Below are 16,593 nucleotides of genomic sequence, written 5' to 3' on the forward strand. Positions count from 1 at the left end.
GGCATTATAAGAAAAATAATTCAGAAATGATAATCAATGAGATTAAGCCTACTGAAAAAAATATTTGAAGTGACTGTAAATGTTAATGTTGTCTGCCTCCAAAAGTCACCAACAGATTTGTACATTATGTTGGCACAGATTCTACTTGCATGGCTGTCCTGATTTTTTTTTTTTTTTAAACTCTGATGTCAAAATACATCAATAAATTATTTATCTGCAAAATAATATATTTGTATGAATGTGTTTCTAACATGATTTGCAACATAATTGTAATTTAATATTTGTATTGCTGTTGTGGTAAACACGAGTAACAAAATACATATTTTTTTGAGAGAGAGCTTTATAGATGATGCTTTTGACCACTGATTTAACAATGAATTTTGGTAAATTTTCAAAACCCCTGATTGTCAGTACAAATAATCAAGTTATCTAAATGAGTATTGTAAATGGGTTTGCACTTGGACAGCAAAATATAATAGGAAAGGAGCAATGCAAGTGAAGAATGAAGCGATACACAAAATTAAAGTTTCTTCAGGTCGATTACTTAAATATCGAATGTGTTCCTACCTCAGGAGAATCATCACAATCGCCAAACGCATCAGCAAAGTCTGATGGACTTTTCCTCAGAGTCTGGTCAGCAGGCAGTGTGTTGTCATTGTAAGAGGACACGAACTTAAAGTCACTGGTTCTAGAGCCTGTTGTCAGGTAGGCGTCATAGTTGTAAGTGCTGCGTAAAGTTCCTGTGCCGTCAACATCTGCGTAATTAGGAGGGAGGTAAGCGCTGGGGATGGCAACTGCTCCATCAAACAACAGTCTGGGCTTTCTCCTGTGACAAAACCTCACACCGAGGATGATGATGATGAAGGTCAGGAAGAAGGTGGACACAGACACCAGCGCGATGATCAGATAAGAGGTCAGTTTGGAGTTCTTCTCGTCGTAAGAAATATCCTTCAGTTCTGGCACCTCAGCCAAGTTATCAGAAATAAGTAAATACATGGAACAGGTGGCAGAGAGAGAGGGCTGTCCGTTATCTTTCACTGACACAATGAGGTTCTGTTTCATGCTGTCAGATTCAGAAATGTCCCGCTGTGTCCTGATCTCTCCGCTGTGGAGACCAATAGTGAAAAGTCCCGGATCAGTGGATTTGACTATATGATAGGACAGCCAGGCGTTCTGTCCGGAGTCCGCGTCCACCGCTATCACTTTGGACACCAGAGAGCCTCCGTGTGCAGCTTTGGGGACCAGCTCGGTCATGAAGGAGTTGCCCTCCGGGGCGGGGTACAGTATCTGAGGAGAGTTGTCATTCACGTCCGATACGAAGACACTGACGGTCACGTTGCTGCTGAGCGGAGGAGAACCGTTGTCTCTGGCCATCACGTGGACTTTAAAACTCCTGAACTGTTCATAATCAAACGACCTCACAGCGTGGATCACCCCCGTGTCTCCGTTAACAGATAGGTAGGAGGACACCGGGGCACCGTTCACCTCACCAGCTAACAGAGAATAAATCACTGTACCGTTTTGTCTCCAGTCGGGGTCTCGAGCAGTAACGGAGCATAAAGTGGAGCCAGGTTTGTTATTTTCAGTCACATAAGCGCTGTAGGACTGTTCCTCAAACACAGGTGGGTTGTCGTTGATGTCTGCTACAGATAACTGAACAGTTTTAGAGGAGGACAGAGGTGGAGAGCCCTCGTCAGTGGCAGTGATTGTAATGTTGTAATCAGACACTAGTTCACGGTCCAGTTGTCCTGTGGTCACCAGAGAATAATAGTTTTTAATAGAAGGAACCAACTTAAAAGGGACGTTTTGCTGAATGGAGCAGCGGACCTGTCTGTTAGTCTCAGAGTCTCTGTCCTGCACGTTGATGATGCCCACCTCTGTACCAGGTGACACGTTCTCAGGTATGGGATTGGTCAGTGATTTCAGATATATCAAAGGGGCGTTGTCATTTACATCAGTGATATCAATAATCACTTTTGCTTCTGAAGATAGCCCATAGCCATCTTTGGCCTCAACAAACACTTCATACTTCGATCCCTCTTCATAATCAATGTTACCTGTCACACTTATTTCTCCAGTTTTCTCATTTAGTAAAAAAAGCTTCTGAGATTTATCAGACAGTCGGCTAAATTCATATGTAACCTCTCCGTTGACACCTTCGTCTGCATCTGATGCACTTACAGTGATAACTGGGGTATCAATAGCTGAGTTTTCAGGTAGCGTGGCTTGATAAACGGCCTCAGTGAAAACTGGGGCGTTATCATTAGCATCAAGTACAATGACGTGTATGACTACAGTACCGGATCTCTGAGGAGAGCCTCCGTCTACAGCCGTGAGCAATAATTTCATTTCCTGCTGCTCCTCTCGGTCTAATTCTACATCTAAAACCAATTCACCGTATTTACTACCAGAACTTGTTGTCTGACTACTGAACACAAAGTGAGGATTTTGTTGCAAAATATAGCTTTCAACTGAGTTCTTGCCTATATCTGCATCGTGCGCTGCATTAATGCGATACTTAGCTCCTTTGTCAGCTGACTCTCTAATTTCCAGCTTTACGGTATCCTTCGGGAAAATTGGTGCATTGTCATTTATGTCCTGCACCTGCAGGGTCAACCGGTGTAACTCCAATGGATTTTCTAAAAGCAAGTCGAATTTAAGAACACACGAAGGCTTTTCCCCACAATGCTCCTCTCTGTCGATTCTTTCCGCAACGATTAAATCTCCGTTTCGGAGGTTAATCTCGCAATACTGTCTGTCGTTTCCTTCCATGTCAACACGAGCCCTGCGAGCAGACAGTCTGCCCACCTCCAGGCCGAGATCCTTGGCGATATTTCCAATAACAGATCCGCGCTTGAGCTCCTCCTGTACGGAATAGCTCAGGTCTCCGTGTGCGTACTGCACCACAACAAAGAAAAAGACAAAGCCATAGCTTTGAAGAACGCTCCTTATATTCGCCATCCTCATACAGAAATACACAAGTTACAACACGTTACGAACGAGCAGTGAAAAGACGACTATTCGATCAATCTGTGTGCCTTGCAAGAATTAGTCGCCGGTGTTGAAAGATATAAAGAACACAAGGCTGGTCCATCCAAATAATGGGTGGTGTGCAAAGCAGGCTGAACACTTGAGTCCTTAGCTGGTCTATAGTGACACCGTGAGTACAAATGAAATATAACAATGCCATTAAAAGGTAGTCGGGACTGAATGTTTGAATAATAACGCATACTGAATCAGTAAAAAGCGTAATGATTTGAATTTATCTTCAATTTAATTGATATGCTTGTTCTTTACTTCACGGTGCTTTAATAACAAGAGTATATATACTCCTAAAGAAAACCGCGTCAAGCAACTTATGGTGATAACAGCAGGACAACACTGCAATCATGTTAAACAATGTTAAACCACAGATCATGTTTTTAAGTCTTGAATGCTAAATAATCGCAGTTCGCTGAGAAGCAAATCGATTTCCGTCTGTTAGCCTCCCTCTTTACTAAATCAAATAGTTTAAAAAAAATAATTAAAAAAAATAAAATATGGTGCATACGAAAGCAACATCATAAGGGAAGAGGGACAACATGCCCTTTTATGATGCACTGGAGTAATAATACAATGGAAAAAATGTTTTTTAACAGCACATTGAAAACATTGGTAAATCATATGCATTTACAAGTAATGCGCTTTTACCTTTATTATTTTTATGTTTGAATTTAGGTTAAAAATTAAGGTAATCCAGAACCAGGATAAAAATGACAAAATGTGACACAGATATCTGAGGAAAACAGATCTGTAAGTAAAACTGGAATCGAAAACATCTGCAAGTTTAAGCAAAAAGAAGACAGGGATGAGTTCCATTACAAGTGCAACAATGAGGTTCAGCACCAAGGACAGAGACACACACAAAAGACCCAGCTCAACTCAAAGGACATAATTAGTAAAAATCGCTGTGTGAAGGGATAGCTTTGAACTAAAGATTCGAAAAAAAGATAAACAGCCTGTACTCAAATGAAAAAAACGTGTTGAAATGAGTGCATACTATAGTAGACTAAGTCCTCTGTGAACTCTTGATTAACTATCAGGTTCAATGGGTGCATTTAAGTGAAAAACAACTGGACTATGGCTATGGCTATGGATAGGTGACTAAAGTAACTTGCACGGTGAAATGAATACACAGTAGGTAACTTTGTGTCGCTCCTTACATTGTCTTCAAGAAAAGTAAGAAAAATGCAAACTATAACTGTAAGAGGGTATTGGCTGGATCATTAAGTTGTAAATACATCAAACGATATGTGTCACTAGTTCCTACCTCAGGAGAATCATCACAATCGCCAAACGCTTCAGCAAAGTCTGATGGACTTTTCCTCAGAGTCTGGTCAGCAGGCAGTGTGTTGTCATTGTAAGAGGACACGAACTTAAAGTCACTGGTTCTAGAACCTGTTGTCAGGTAGGCGTCATAGTTGTAAGTGCTGCGTAAAGTTCCTGTGCCGTCAACATCTGCGTAATTAGGAGGGAGGTAAGCGCTGGGGATGGCAACTGCTCCATCAAACAACAGTCTGGGCTTTCTCCTGTGACAAAACCTCACACCGAGGATGATGATGATGAAGGTCAGGAAGAAGGTGGACACAGACACCAGCGCGATGATCAGATAAGAGGTCAGTTTGGAGTTCTTCTCGTCGTAAGAAATATCCTTCAGTTCTGGCACCTCAGCCAAGTTATCAGAAATAAGTAAATACATGGAACAGGTGGCAGAGAGAGAGGGCTGTCCGTTATCTTTCACTGACACAATGAGGTTCTGTTTCATGCTGTCAGATTCAGAAATGTCCCGCTGTGTCCTGATCTCTCCGCTGTGGAGACCAATAGTGAAAAGTCCCGGATCAGTGGATTTGACTATATGATAGGACAGCCAGGCGTTCTGTCCGGAGTCCGCGTCCACCGCTATCACTTTGGACACCAGAGAGCCTCCGTGTGCAGCTTTGGGGACCAGCTCGGTCATGAAGGAGTTGCCCTCCGGGGCGGGGTACAGTATCTGAGGAGAGTTGTCATTCACGTCCGATACGAAGACACTGACGGTCACGTTGCTGCTGAGCGGAGGAGAACCGTTGTCTCTGGCCATCACGTGGACTTTAAAACTCCTGAACTGTTCATAATCAAACGACCTCACAGCGTGGATCACCCCCGTGTCTCCGTTAACAGATAGGTAGGAGGACACCGGGGCACCGTTCACCTCACCAGCTAACAGAGAATAAATCACTGTACCGTTTTGTCTCCAGTCGGGGTCTCGAGCAGTAACGGAACATAAAGTGGAGCCAGGTTTGTTATTTTCAGTCACATAAGCGCTGTAGGACTGTTCCTCAAACACAGGTGGGTTGTCGTTGATGTCTGCTACAGATAACTGAACAGTTTTAGAGGAGGACAGAGGTGGAGAGCCCTCGTCAGTGGCAGTGATTGTAATGTTGTAATCAGACACTAGTTCACGGTCCAGTTGTCCTGTGGTCACCAGAGAATAATAGTTTTTAATAGAAGGAACCAACTTAAAGGGGACGTTTTGCTGAATGGAGCAGCGGACCTGTCTGTTAGTCTCAGAGTCTCTGTCCTGCACGTTGATGATGCCCACCTCTGCACCAGGTGACACGTTCTCAGGTATGGGGTTAGTCAATGATTTCAAAGCGATAGCAGGGGGGGTTGTCATTGACATCTGTTATATCCATAATCACTGTACAATAAGAGGTAAGACCTGGTCCATCTTTTGCTCTTATGCGCAATTCAATGGAAGTCTCAGTCTCATAATCAATAGAGCCGACTACTCGTATGTCTCCTGTCTTATGGTCAAGTGAGAACAACGAGACATGGTCATCAGAAATATGATCAAAATTGTACGTAATATCACCATTGGGTCCCGCGTCTGCATCAGATGCGCTCACTGTAATAACTACTGTACCTGAAGGTGCGTTTTCAGGCAGACTGGCTTCATAAACGGCCTGGCTAAACACTGGGGCGTTATCATTAGCATCCAGTACAGTCACGTGAATAATTGCAGTACCTGATCTCTGAGGAGAGCCTCCATCTAGAGCCGTCAGCACTAATTTTAGTTCTCTCTCTTGCTCTCGGTCTAATTCTTTTACCAAAACCAATTCGGGGTGTTTCCGTCCACTGCCCCCTGTATCTACATTAATCGTAAAATGCTCATTATTTTGTAAATCGTAGCGCTGTACAGTATTTGTACCAATATCTGCATCATGGGCTTCAGTGAGTAAGAATCTAGCTCCTTTGTCTGCTGATTCTCTTATTTCAAATGAAATCAAGTCCTCACTAAACTGTGGGGCGTTGTCGTTTATATCTTGCACATGAATATTGATACGATGAAGCTCCAAAGGGTTTTCCAAAACAAGCTCCTCTTTCAAAACGCACGTCGCCTTCTTACCGCAAAGACCTTCCCTGTCGACCCTGTCAGCAATAATCAAATCCCCGGTGTTCAGATTAATATCACAATACCGCTTGTCATTTCTGTCCGTGTCAATGCGAGCTTTACGCGAGGAAAGTGTGGCAATCCCGAGGCCGATATCTTTGGCTATATTTCCAATCAGAGACCCTCGTTTCATCTCCTCTGCAACAGAGTAGCTCACATCTCCATATGCGAAATGCAAGCTGATGAAAAGGAAAACACAAAAGCGATTCGTAGAAAATCCTCTGTTCACCGTATGTCCCATGATCGACCGGGCGGTCCTCCTTCCCTGGACAATTACGTAAAAATGATCAAGGACGGATGTACTCCTCGTTGTCGTTAACTATCCGAATTTCGTTCACCAAGTCCTTTTGTGTCACCCCTTATCCGACAGACACACCGCACCACAATAACGCTTTGCAATGGTGGAAACGAATGGATGCATCTGTGGACACTTTCGGGCTTTGTTGGTGCACAGTGACACCAAGAGTTTCAATCAGTGATAGCACTGCAAACTTAAAAAAAATATATCACAATTTCACTGGCTTTATCAAGAGAAAACATACTGCCTTTCAGTCATTATTAAGGTTTATTATAACTGCAATGTCAGATTGTGTAACAGGTATATTTACTACTATAAATGAACATGAGACAGGTGTGATAGGCTTGCCCATTGCATGTGAGTGTCATAACTTTAGAGGCTCCAGTTATATCTATTGACTAATATGTTTTCTGCATTGTATGCTTGAGAAGCTGTCTGTAAAACAAATCAACCATTCCTATATGTAAAACTGCAAAATTCACTACTACACAGTACCAATTGCTGTATTGGATTAAGTAACCCATCATAACTTAGTTCAAAGAAATAATGTGTCCACAGAGATTCTGATTAACTGCATTAAACAATGCAGTAGAAAATTGCAACATAGAACAACACCTTACACAGTCTTGTTAGGCAACAATGACACACAAAGCACAGTATTCAGTAAGTAAAAATATTTTTTTCTGCAGATTAGAAACCAGCATGACTCAATTTAACATCACAAGCAGGGGCAAAGAAATGACAAAGGGTTGCTAAAAGTGAAACACAGACAGATATACTCAACATTTCTGGAGGGGAAATATTGTTTTCAAATTTTCTAATAAGTGGATTTTCTTTTCAATTTCTAGTAAAGATATTTGATTAAAGCCGACTTTTAATTAAAAATATTCTGCATTTGTAAAGCACATAAAACATACAAAAATCAAATACAAGCTACAACTTAAAATCCCTATGTAATATTATACTGGGTGAAAATGAACTAGCCAAAGGATATATAGACATGTATTTGAACTTGTTAAAGATGGCACCTTAAAAAAATGTAAAAAAATAATAAACTTGATCCTGTTTACTATCCAATCAAAATTTAGGGTACGTTCAATGTTGCTAGGCAGAGAGTTGATGAAAATCTCACAAATAGATGGCATAGTGGTGTAACATTGGCACAAAAACATCAGTGTGACAGCACGGTGCAATTCAGTCACCCAGGCATTTCATTTCTAAATGACAGTCATGTTGCTCGTTATTGAGCACCAAGGCAAGAGCTTATTGTATGACTCTGCTATTTTCAAAATGAAAAAAAGTAAATTGCAAACGTGTCTCAACTAAAATGTGTTGTCCAACAAATATTAATGAATTAATGTTGTTCTAAAGTTTTGAACAGCAGTCTGTCATTTCTAAATTCACCCAATCACTCAATAAAGTATACAGTGAAAGAATATACCACTGAGGCCATTATCATCCCACTTGTTTGAAAGGTGAAAATAAAAGACAAAAATATTACAATGACAGTACAAATGCACTCCAGTCTTATGGTTAACTATGTTCGAAGCATGATGTTGGATAGTTCACCTGTAGTTCACCTTTCCTCAACAGCCAATATGGACACAAACATACAGAACACCACGTGAAAATATGAAAAAGTTTCAACCTAACACGTTTCAAAGCCACCATGCAAGCTATTGCTTGCTTGCTTAACATAGTTGAACACTAAGGTCTGAACACTACAAAAACCCTCCGTGACGAGAACATTAACACAACACATATAATCAAGTAATAATAACTGAATCAGGAGAAGGACTTTTGATTGTTACATTTTACTGAAATGCAAGTAGGCTCAATCTTTTCTAGTCTCTGTATACATCCACCATTTTAATGTTGGACAAAATTATACGTAATACTCTGCTGTAAATAACTGCTTAGCTGTAAAAACGAAAAAGGAAATTTAAAAAAACACAAGGATGTGACATCAAATCTTTACTATTATCTTTTACTACCAAGCTCAGTTTTATACAATGCTATTTCAAATGATCTGAATATCACGGTTAGCTCTTCAGGACCATGGACAGCGACGGATTATAACATGAAATTGAGGAATACTAGTGGTTTGAATTCAATTTGTTAAACCGACCCCTTAATATCTTTATTTCATTTTTTTTGTTATTCTTCAGTGATTCAGCACAAAGGTTAGTTATTGTTTGAACCTTTTAAAACAAATTTGAGGTGAAGCTTCCCTCCAGTGAGTCCAGTGATGCCCAAAATACTTCAGCAAAGTCTGATGGACTTTTCCTCAGAGTCTGGTCAGCAAGCAGTGTGTTACTGTAACGCCATTGTAATCAAACTTGCCATTTGTGTAGTACTTTCCTATTTGCATTTATATTGTTTCCAAATATTTTACAATATAGAAACAGAGTGGAGTCCAACTTGTAATACACACTATGTTTCTAAAGACATGATCAATATGTTCCAAACTTTGATGCATGAAGCACCCCAGGTTCATTACATACATACTGTTTGATAAGTTGACTGTTTTGAAACTGCATGTTTACAAAGGCATTAAAATAGTGAAATATGTCACATTTCAACATAGACATTGTTGAATATCAGTGACACGTGTTAAGCTTTAACACGCAATCAACACCTGCAATGCTTTGTTCTCATTGGAAGTTATATCTGAATATTCTTCAAGATTTTTCTTAAGTACAGCTCTAAATCCAGTGGAGCCAATAATGACTGTTTTTTGTTTTTAAATGACCAAATAAAACAACACAATTGTTGCGCTAAAACAATCAGTATTGTGACATTCCATGAAATCTGAAATACTTTGAAAATCTGAAAAAATGACTCCTTCAGGACTAAAACCATCATAATGCAGATTAGGCCAAGCAAACTAATTAATTAACTTAATTTCATTGACAAAAATCCAGTGATTTACCAGATCAACCTCCAGCAAGCAGATATAGACTGCCCAAAGGTTTATCAACAAAACTTCCTTTGAAACATTATTCATGTAACTTCTTTGGATTAATCTGGAAACATATAGTAATGAAATAGCAACTGTGAAATGGTACTAAACAGTGCTTCTGTTGGACCTCAAATGTCAGGAAAAATAGTAGGCTGTAGTGGGCAAGTTATATAAAAATGAAGAATCATGAATCAGTGAAATATGAAATGTTGGGGCCTACCTCTAGGGACTCCTCTGAATGACCGAATACTTCAGCAAAGTCTGATGGACTTTTCCTCAGAGTCTGGTCAGCAGGCAGTGTGTTGTCATTGTAAGAGGACACGAACTTAAAGTCACTGGTTCTAGAACCTGTTGTCAGGTAGGCGTCATAGTTGTAAGTGCTGCGTAAAGTTCCTGTGCCGTCAACATCTGCGTAATTAGGAGGGAGGTAAGCGCTGGGGATGGCAACTGCTCCATCAAACAACAGTCTGGGCTTTCTCCTGTGACAAAACCTCACACCGAGGATGATGATGATGAAGGTCAGGAAGAAGGTGGACACAGACACCAGCGCGATGATCAGATAAGAGGTCAGTTTGGAGTTCTTCTCGTCGTAAGAAATATCCTTCAGTTCTGGCACCTCAGCCAAGTTATCAGAAATAAGTAAATACATGGAACAGGTGGCAGAGAGAGAGGGCTGTCCGTTATCTTTCACTGACACAATGAGGTTCTGTTTCATGCTGTCAGATTCAGAAATGTCCCGCTGTGTCCTGATCTCTCCGCTGTGGAGACCAATAGTGAAAAGTCCCGGATCAGTGGATTTGACTATATGATAGGACAGCCAGGCGTTCTGTCCGGAGTCCGCGTCCACCGCTATCACTTTGGACACCAGAGAGCCTCCGTGTGCAGCTTTGGGGACCAGCTCGGTCATGAAGGAGTTGCCCTCCGGGGCGGGGTACAGTATCTGAGGAGAGTTGTCATTCACGTCCGATACGAAGACACTGACGGTCACGTTGCTGCTGAGCGGAGGAGAACCGTTGTCTCTGGCCATCACGTGGACTTTAAAACTCCTGAACTGTTCATAATCAAACGACCTCACAGCGTGGATCACCCCCGTGTCTCCGTTAACAGATAGGTAGGAGGACACCGGGGCACCGTTCACCTCACCAGCTAACAGAGAATAAATCACTGTACCGTTTTGTCTCCAGTCGGGGTCTCGAGCAGTAACGGAACATAAAGTGGAGCCAGGTTTGTTATTTTCAGTCACATAAGCGCTGTAGGACTGTTCCTCAAACACAGGTGGGTTGTCGTTGATGTCTGCTACAGATAACTGAACAGTTTTAGAGGAGGACAGAGGTGGAGAGCCCTCGTCAGTGGCAGTGATTGTAATGTTGTAATCAGACACTAGTTCACGGTCCAGTTGTCCTGTGGTCACCAGAGAATAATAGTTTTTAATAGAAGGAACCAACTTAAAGGGACGTTTTGCTGAATGGAGCAGCGGACCTGTCTGTTAGTCTCAGAGTCTCTGTCCTGCACGTTGATGATGCCCACCTCTGTACCAGGTGACACGTTCTCAGGTATGGGATTGGTCAGTGATTTCAGATATATCACTGGAGCGTTATCATTTATATCAGTAACATCTATTATAACTTTGGCATAAGAGGTTAGTCCTAAACCATCTTTAGCTTTAACTCTCATTTCAAAAGAACTCCTTTCTTCAAAGTCAATCACACCAGTTACTTTAATTTCTCCAGTTTTAGGATCAATGGAAAATACATTTACATCGTCATCAGAAACGTGACCAAAGTGATACGTCACATCTCCATTCACTCCTTCATCTGCGTCAGTAGCACTAACATTAATCACTATGGTATCTGGAGGAGAGTTTTCAGGCAGACTGGCTTTATAAACGGCCTGGCTAAACACTGGGGCGTTATCATTAGCATCCAGTACAGTGACGTGTATGACTACAGTACCTGATCTCTGAGGAGAGCCTCCATCTAAAGCTGTGAGAAGCAAATTAATGTCTTTTCGTTTTTCTCTATCAAGCTTGTTCTCCAGCACGAGTTCAACCTTGTTGCTGTCAACAGCGAGAATAAAGTTATCGTTCTTCTGCAGGTTGTACCTTTGAACAGCATTTTGACCTATATCTGCGTCATGAGCCTCCTCGATAGAGAAGCGGTTACCTTTGTCAGCTGACTCGCTTATTTCCATTTCAATTAAATTATCGTTAAATTTTGGCGAGTTGTCGTTTACATCTTGAATATGGAGACTTACACGATGAAGCTCCAGAGGATTTTCTAACACCAGATCTACTTTCACAACACACGAGGGTTTCTTTCCACAAAGGCTTTCTCTGTCAATTCTCTCCGATGTGATCAAATCTCCGGTACTCAGATTAATATCACAGTACCGTTTACGAGTCCCCTCAAAATCAACGCGGGCCTTTCGGGAAGATAAGGTCCTCAGATCGAGACCGAGATCTTTGGCTACATTTCCAATAACAGCCTCGCGTTTCATCTCTTCTGGAATAGTATAACTCAGGTCTCCATGAACGAGGTGCAGCGTTACAATGAACAAAGCTAAGCAGAAGATCGGGCCTTGCGCTGGATATCCTTTGTCTCCCATCCTGGCGCAAAAAGGCCACTTAAGATGTAAAATGTATACTTTCCAGTTCAGAGAAAATAAAAAATGTGAAAAACACCAAATAATCCAACAGATCCCAGCAATGCACACGGTGAAATATGTCCGGAAATGTAGCAGTTTCTCTGTAAAATCCGCAGCTGATATCTATGTAGCAGTAGTGGGTGGAGTGGTGAGAGCTTGTTATCTGTCAGTCAACAGCGACACCATGAGCCATATTTTCTTTTCACACCAGTATATAATAGTATATTCCTCAAAAAGTCTAAAACCGGATTAAGCTACCATTCACTCATGTTAAAATAAGATGCGCACGTGCGGTAAATCTATACATTTCTTTAAAGACACACGACATCTATTCCTGGTATTTGGCCCAGGTTTACAAAAGTAGGTGTTGTTCATCACAGTACAACTCAGCTAAATGAATTATGGTTTAAAATAGCTTGTTACTTTCTCTTTAGATTTCTAAAAGTTCTTTAAAAAATACAAAAAAAGAAAACATCATACTTTTAGCCTCCTACAGAGAAGGCCAGCTAAACTATAATTTCAACACACAACATATTATTGTATAAACTGTTGTTGAGCGCTCCATGAAAAGAGTATGAGCTGGGGAGTCACGTAAACTAGACAACGCAATTCAGAGAGCATGGATGAGGAGAAGAGGGCATCTCCAGATGGGGCTGTAAGTGAGAGCCTGAGTAACGTTTCAGCACCACGAACAGTTCCCTTGAGATTTGGCAGAGTTGATGGCACAAAGTTATTAAACGCTGTTTTTTGGTCTCCTGGTCAGAGTTATAGACTGTACTAACGTGAGTTCACGCTACACTTGAACAGGTAGTCAAGTGTCTCTCGGCTGACTCAGAAATATGATCTATAATTGTCATCCCTTGCTGATAGTGGTTTATACCGAAAACATGTTTTACAGCCAACAATGTAAACGTAAATACTCATGAGAGAATACGAGAAATGATTGGTCCGTGAGCAAGAACGAATATTGAAAGAAGAAAACGTAAAATATACTGCAAGTGAGGAGTCCCATAGTTCTGAGTGAGGACATGTACAAATATGCAATGCTTTTCTGGCATGAATGTAAACAAATTAACTGTGAAAAATGTGAAAAAAATGTAATGATTTCCATCTTTTATGGGGATCTAAAAGTTCGCTCCAAAAACCAGGCGTAATAACTTTGCACAATGAAAAAGTATAAACACATGCTGCAGACGTAGAGACATTAACAGTCAACAAACAAGCCAACAATGCATTGTCATTAGTAAAGTACTTTAACATGTTCCTACCTCTACAGCCGGCTCTAAATCATCGAACGGGTCAACAAAGTCTGATGGACTTTTCCTCAGAGTCTGGTCAGCAGGCAGTGTGTTGTCATTGTAAGAGGACACGAACTTAAAGTCACTGGTTCTAGAGCCTGTTGTCAGGTAGGCGTCATAGTTGTAAGTGCTGCGTAAAGTTCCTGTGCCGTCAACATCTGCGTAATTAGGAGGGAGGTAAGCGCTGGGGATGGCAACTGCTCCATCAAACAACAGTCTGGGCTTTCTCCTGTGACAAAACCTCACACCGAGGATGATGATGATGAAGGTCAGGAAGAAGGTGGACACAGACACCAGCGCGATGATCAGATAAGAGGTCAGTTTGGAGTTCTTCTCGTCGTAAGAAATATCCTTCAGTTCTGGCACCTCAGCCAAGTTATCAGAAATAAGTAAATACATGGAACAGGTGGCAGAGAGAGGGCTGTCCGTTATCTTTCACTGACACAATGAGGTTCTGTTTCATGCTGTCAGATTCAGAAATGTCCCGCTGTGTCCTGATCTCTCCGCTGTGGAGACCAATAGTGAAAAGTCCCGGATCAGTGGATTTGACTATATGATAGGACAGCCAGGCGTTCTGTCCGGAGTCCGCGTCCACCGCTATCACTTTGGACACCAGAGAGCCTCCGTGTGCAGCTTTGGGGACCAGCTCGGTCATGAAGGAGTTGCCCTCCGGGGCGGGGTACAGTATCTGAGGAGAGTTGTCATTCACGTCCGATACGAAGACACTGACGGTCACGTTGCTGCTGAGCGGAGGAGAACCGTTGTCTCTGGCCATCACGTGGACTTTAAAACTCCTGAACTGTTCATAATCAAACGACCTCACAGCGTGGATCACCCCCGTGTCTCCGTTAACAGATAGATAGGAGGACACCGGGGCACCGTTCACCTCACCAGCTAACAGAGAATAAATCACTGTACCGTTTTGTCTCCAGTCGGGGTCTCGAGCAGTAACGGAACATAAAGTGGAGCCAGGTTTGTTATTTTCAGTCACATAAGCGCTGTAGGACTGTTCCTCAAACACAGGTGGGTTGTCGTTGATGTCTGCTACAGATAACTGAACAGTTTTAGAGGAGGACAGAGGTGGAGAGCCCTCGTCAGTGGCAGTGATTGTAATGTTGTAATCAGACACTAGTTCACGGTCCAGTTGTCCTGTGGTCACCAGAGAATAATAGTTTTTAATAGAAGGAACCAACTTAAAAGGGACGTTTTGCTGAATGGAGCAGCGGACCTGTTTGTTATTCCCTGAATCTGCATCTTGCACATGAATGATGCCCACCTCTGTACCAGGTGATACGTTCTCAGGTGTGGGGTTTGCTAATGAATTAATATGTATCACTGGGGCATTGTCATTCACATCAGTAATATCTATTACTACCTTTGTTTCTGAAGAAAGTCCATAACCATCCTTTCCCTCAATGAGCATTTCAAATTTTGTTTCTTCTTCATAGTCAACATGTTTTGCTACTTTAATTTCTCCAGTATATTCATTCAATGAAAATATTTCTTTTGCAATATCACTTATTCCACTGAAATCATATGTTACTTTACCGTTCACGCCTTCATCTGCATCAGTTGCACTAACTGCCACTACCACAGTGTCTACAGGAGAGTTTTCAGGTAGAGTTGCCTCATAAACGGCCTGGCTGAAAACTGGAGCGTTATCATTAGCATCCAGTACAGTGATTTGTATGAGGGCGGTACCTGATCTCTGTGGGTTACCACCATCGACGGCTGTCAGCAATAAGATCACCTCTTGTTCTTCTTCACGATCTAATTCTCTATCCAAAATGATCTCACTGTATTTTGTACCGACCGAATTAGTCAGTACGTTGAGCGCAAAATAATTATTTTTTTGTAAAACATAGTTTTGCACGGCGTTTTGTCCTATGTCTGCATCGCGTGCCGCATTTATTCTATAGCGAGAGCCTTTGGGAGCGGATTCCCTTATTTCCAATTTAACGGCATCCTTAACGAAGACTGGTGGATTGTCATTTACATCCTGAATTTGCACAGATATCCGGTGCGATTCGAGCGGGTCCTCAAGTACTAATTCACATTTCAAAATGCATGAAATCTTCGCTCCACAGAGCTCCTCTCGGTCAATCCGATCAGCGACGACCAGTTCTCCGGTTTCAAGGTTAATCTCACAATAACGTTTACGGTTTCCTTCGAGGATAATTCGAGCCTTCCGAGGTGGAAGTCTGCTTACTTGAAGCCCAAGATCCTTTGCTATGTTCCCAATCACTGAACCGCGTTTCATTTCCTCCGGAAAAGAATAGCTCACATCGCCATAAGACAGCTGTAATCCTAAAATAAAAAGAAGTGAGCCGCAAAAAAGATTCACTTGCAACCCGTTATATGCCATCCTCCGGCAACCAAAACGAATCAACGATAACAAAGACGTGATCAGTATTCCTCACAAACACACAGCAAATGCACATGAGTCAAGGATCCAAGACTGATAGTGTAATGGCAAACAATGAGCAAGAAAACTGTGGGTGGAGACGATTTCATATGTAGCCTGTTTAACTTTTCGACTGGTAGACAGCGACACTCACAGCATGTCCGAAAGATTACAAGATATAGTCACCATGCATGTTGTTAATAACACACATGTAACTCTTTTTTTTATCTGAAAGCACCTGGCGAATGATGAAAAGGCATGCCAGATTAGGAAATTGTCATGTACAGTGGAATTCTTCACGAAGGAATAAATACTGAAGGACAACAAAAATAGAAAAAAATCACGATGTTGTTTTACAATGCAACAAAACGTGCCTGTATTGGAGTGCATGATATTTGTAAGTGCTGCGACAAATGTGTATCTCATGTACATGTACATCATCCCTAACTATCGGAAATACCTGAAACTATAATGCAACTGAAATTAATATCACTACAAAAACCCTCCGTGACGAGAACA

At 41.7% G+C, this 16,593-nt stretch overlaps 1 protein-coding gene and 3 pseudogenes across 1 annotated transcript; all 4 read right to left on the bottom strand.

The window, feature by feature from the left end:
• Positions 1-540: 540 nt before the first annotated feature.
• LOC129116341 (protocadherin beta-15-like) lies at positions 541-2,961 on the bottom strand. The gene has a single exon (XM_054627269.1). It carries the CDS (start codon positions 2,959-2,961, stop codon positions 541-543), a length of 2,421 nt encoding a protein of 806 aa, XP_054483244.1.
• Positions 2,962-4,234: 1,273 nt separating this feature from the next.
• Positions 4,235-6,710, bottom strand: LOC129116342 (protocadherin beta-16-like; annotated as a pseudogene).
• A 3,203-nt stretch (positions 6,711-9,913) lies between these two features.
• Positions 9,914-12,333, bottom strand: LOC129116343 (protocadherin gamma-A11-like; annotated as a pseudogene).
• Positions 12,334-13,625: 1,292 nt separating this feature from the next.
• Positions 13,626-16,035, bottom strand: LOC129116344 (protocadherin gamma-A11-like; annotated as a pseudogene).
• Positions 16,036-16,593: the final 558 nt, after the last annotated feature.

Source organism: Anoplopoma fimbria, unplaced genomic scaffold, assembly GCF_027596085.1.
Source record: "Anoplopoma fimbria isolate UVic2021 breed Golden Eagle Sablefish unplaced genomic scaffold, Afim_UVic_2022 Un_contig_8313_pilon_pilon, whole genome shotgun sequence".
Taxonomy (NCBI): domain Eukaryota; kingdom Metazoa; phylum Chordata; class Actinopteri; order Perciformes; family Anoplopomatidae; genus Anoplopoma; species Anoplopoma fimbria.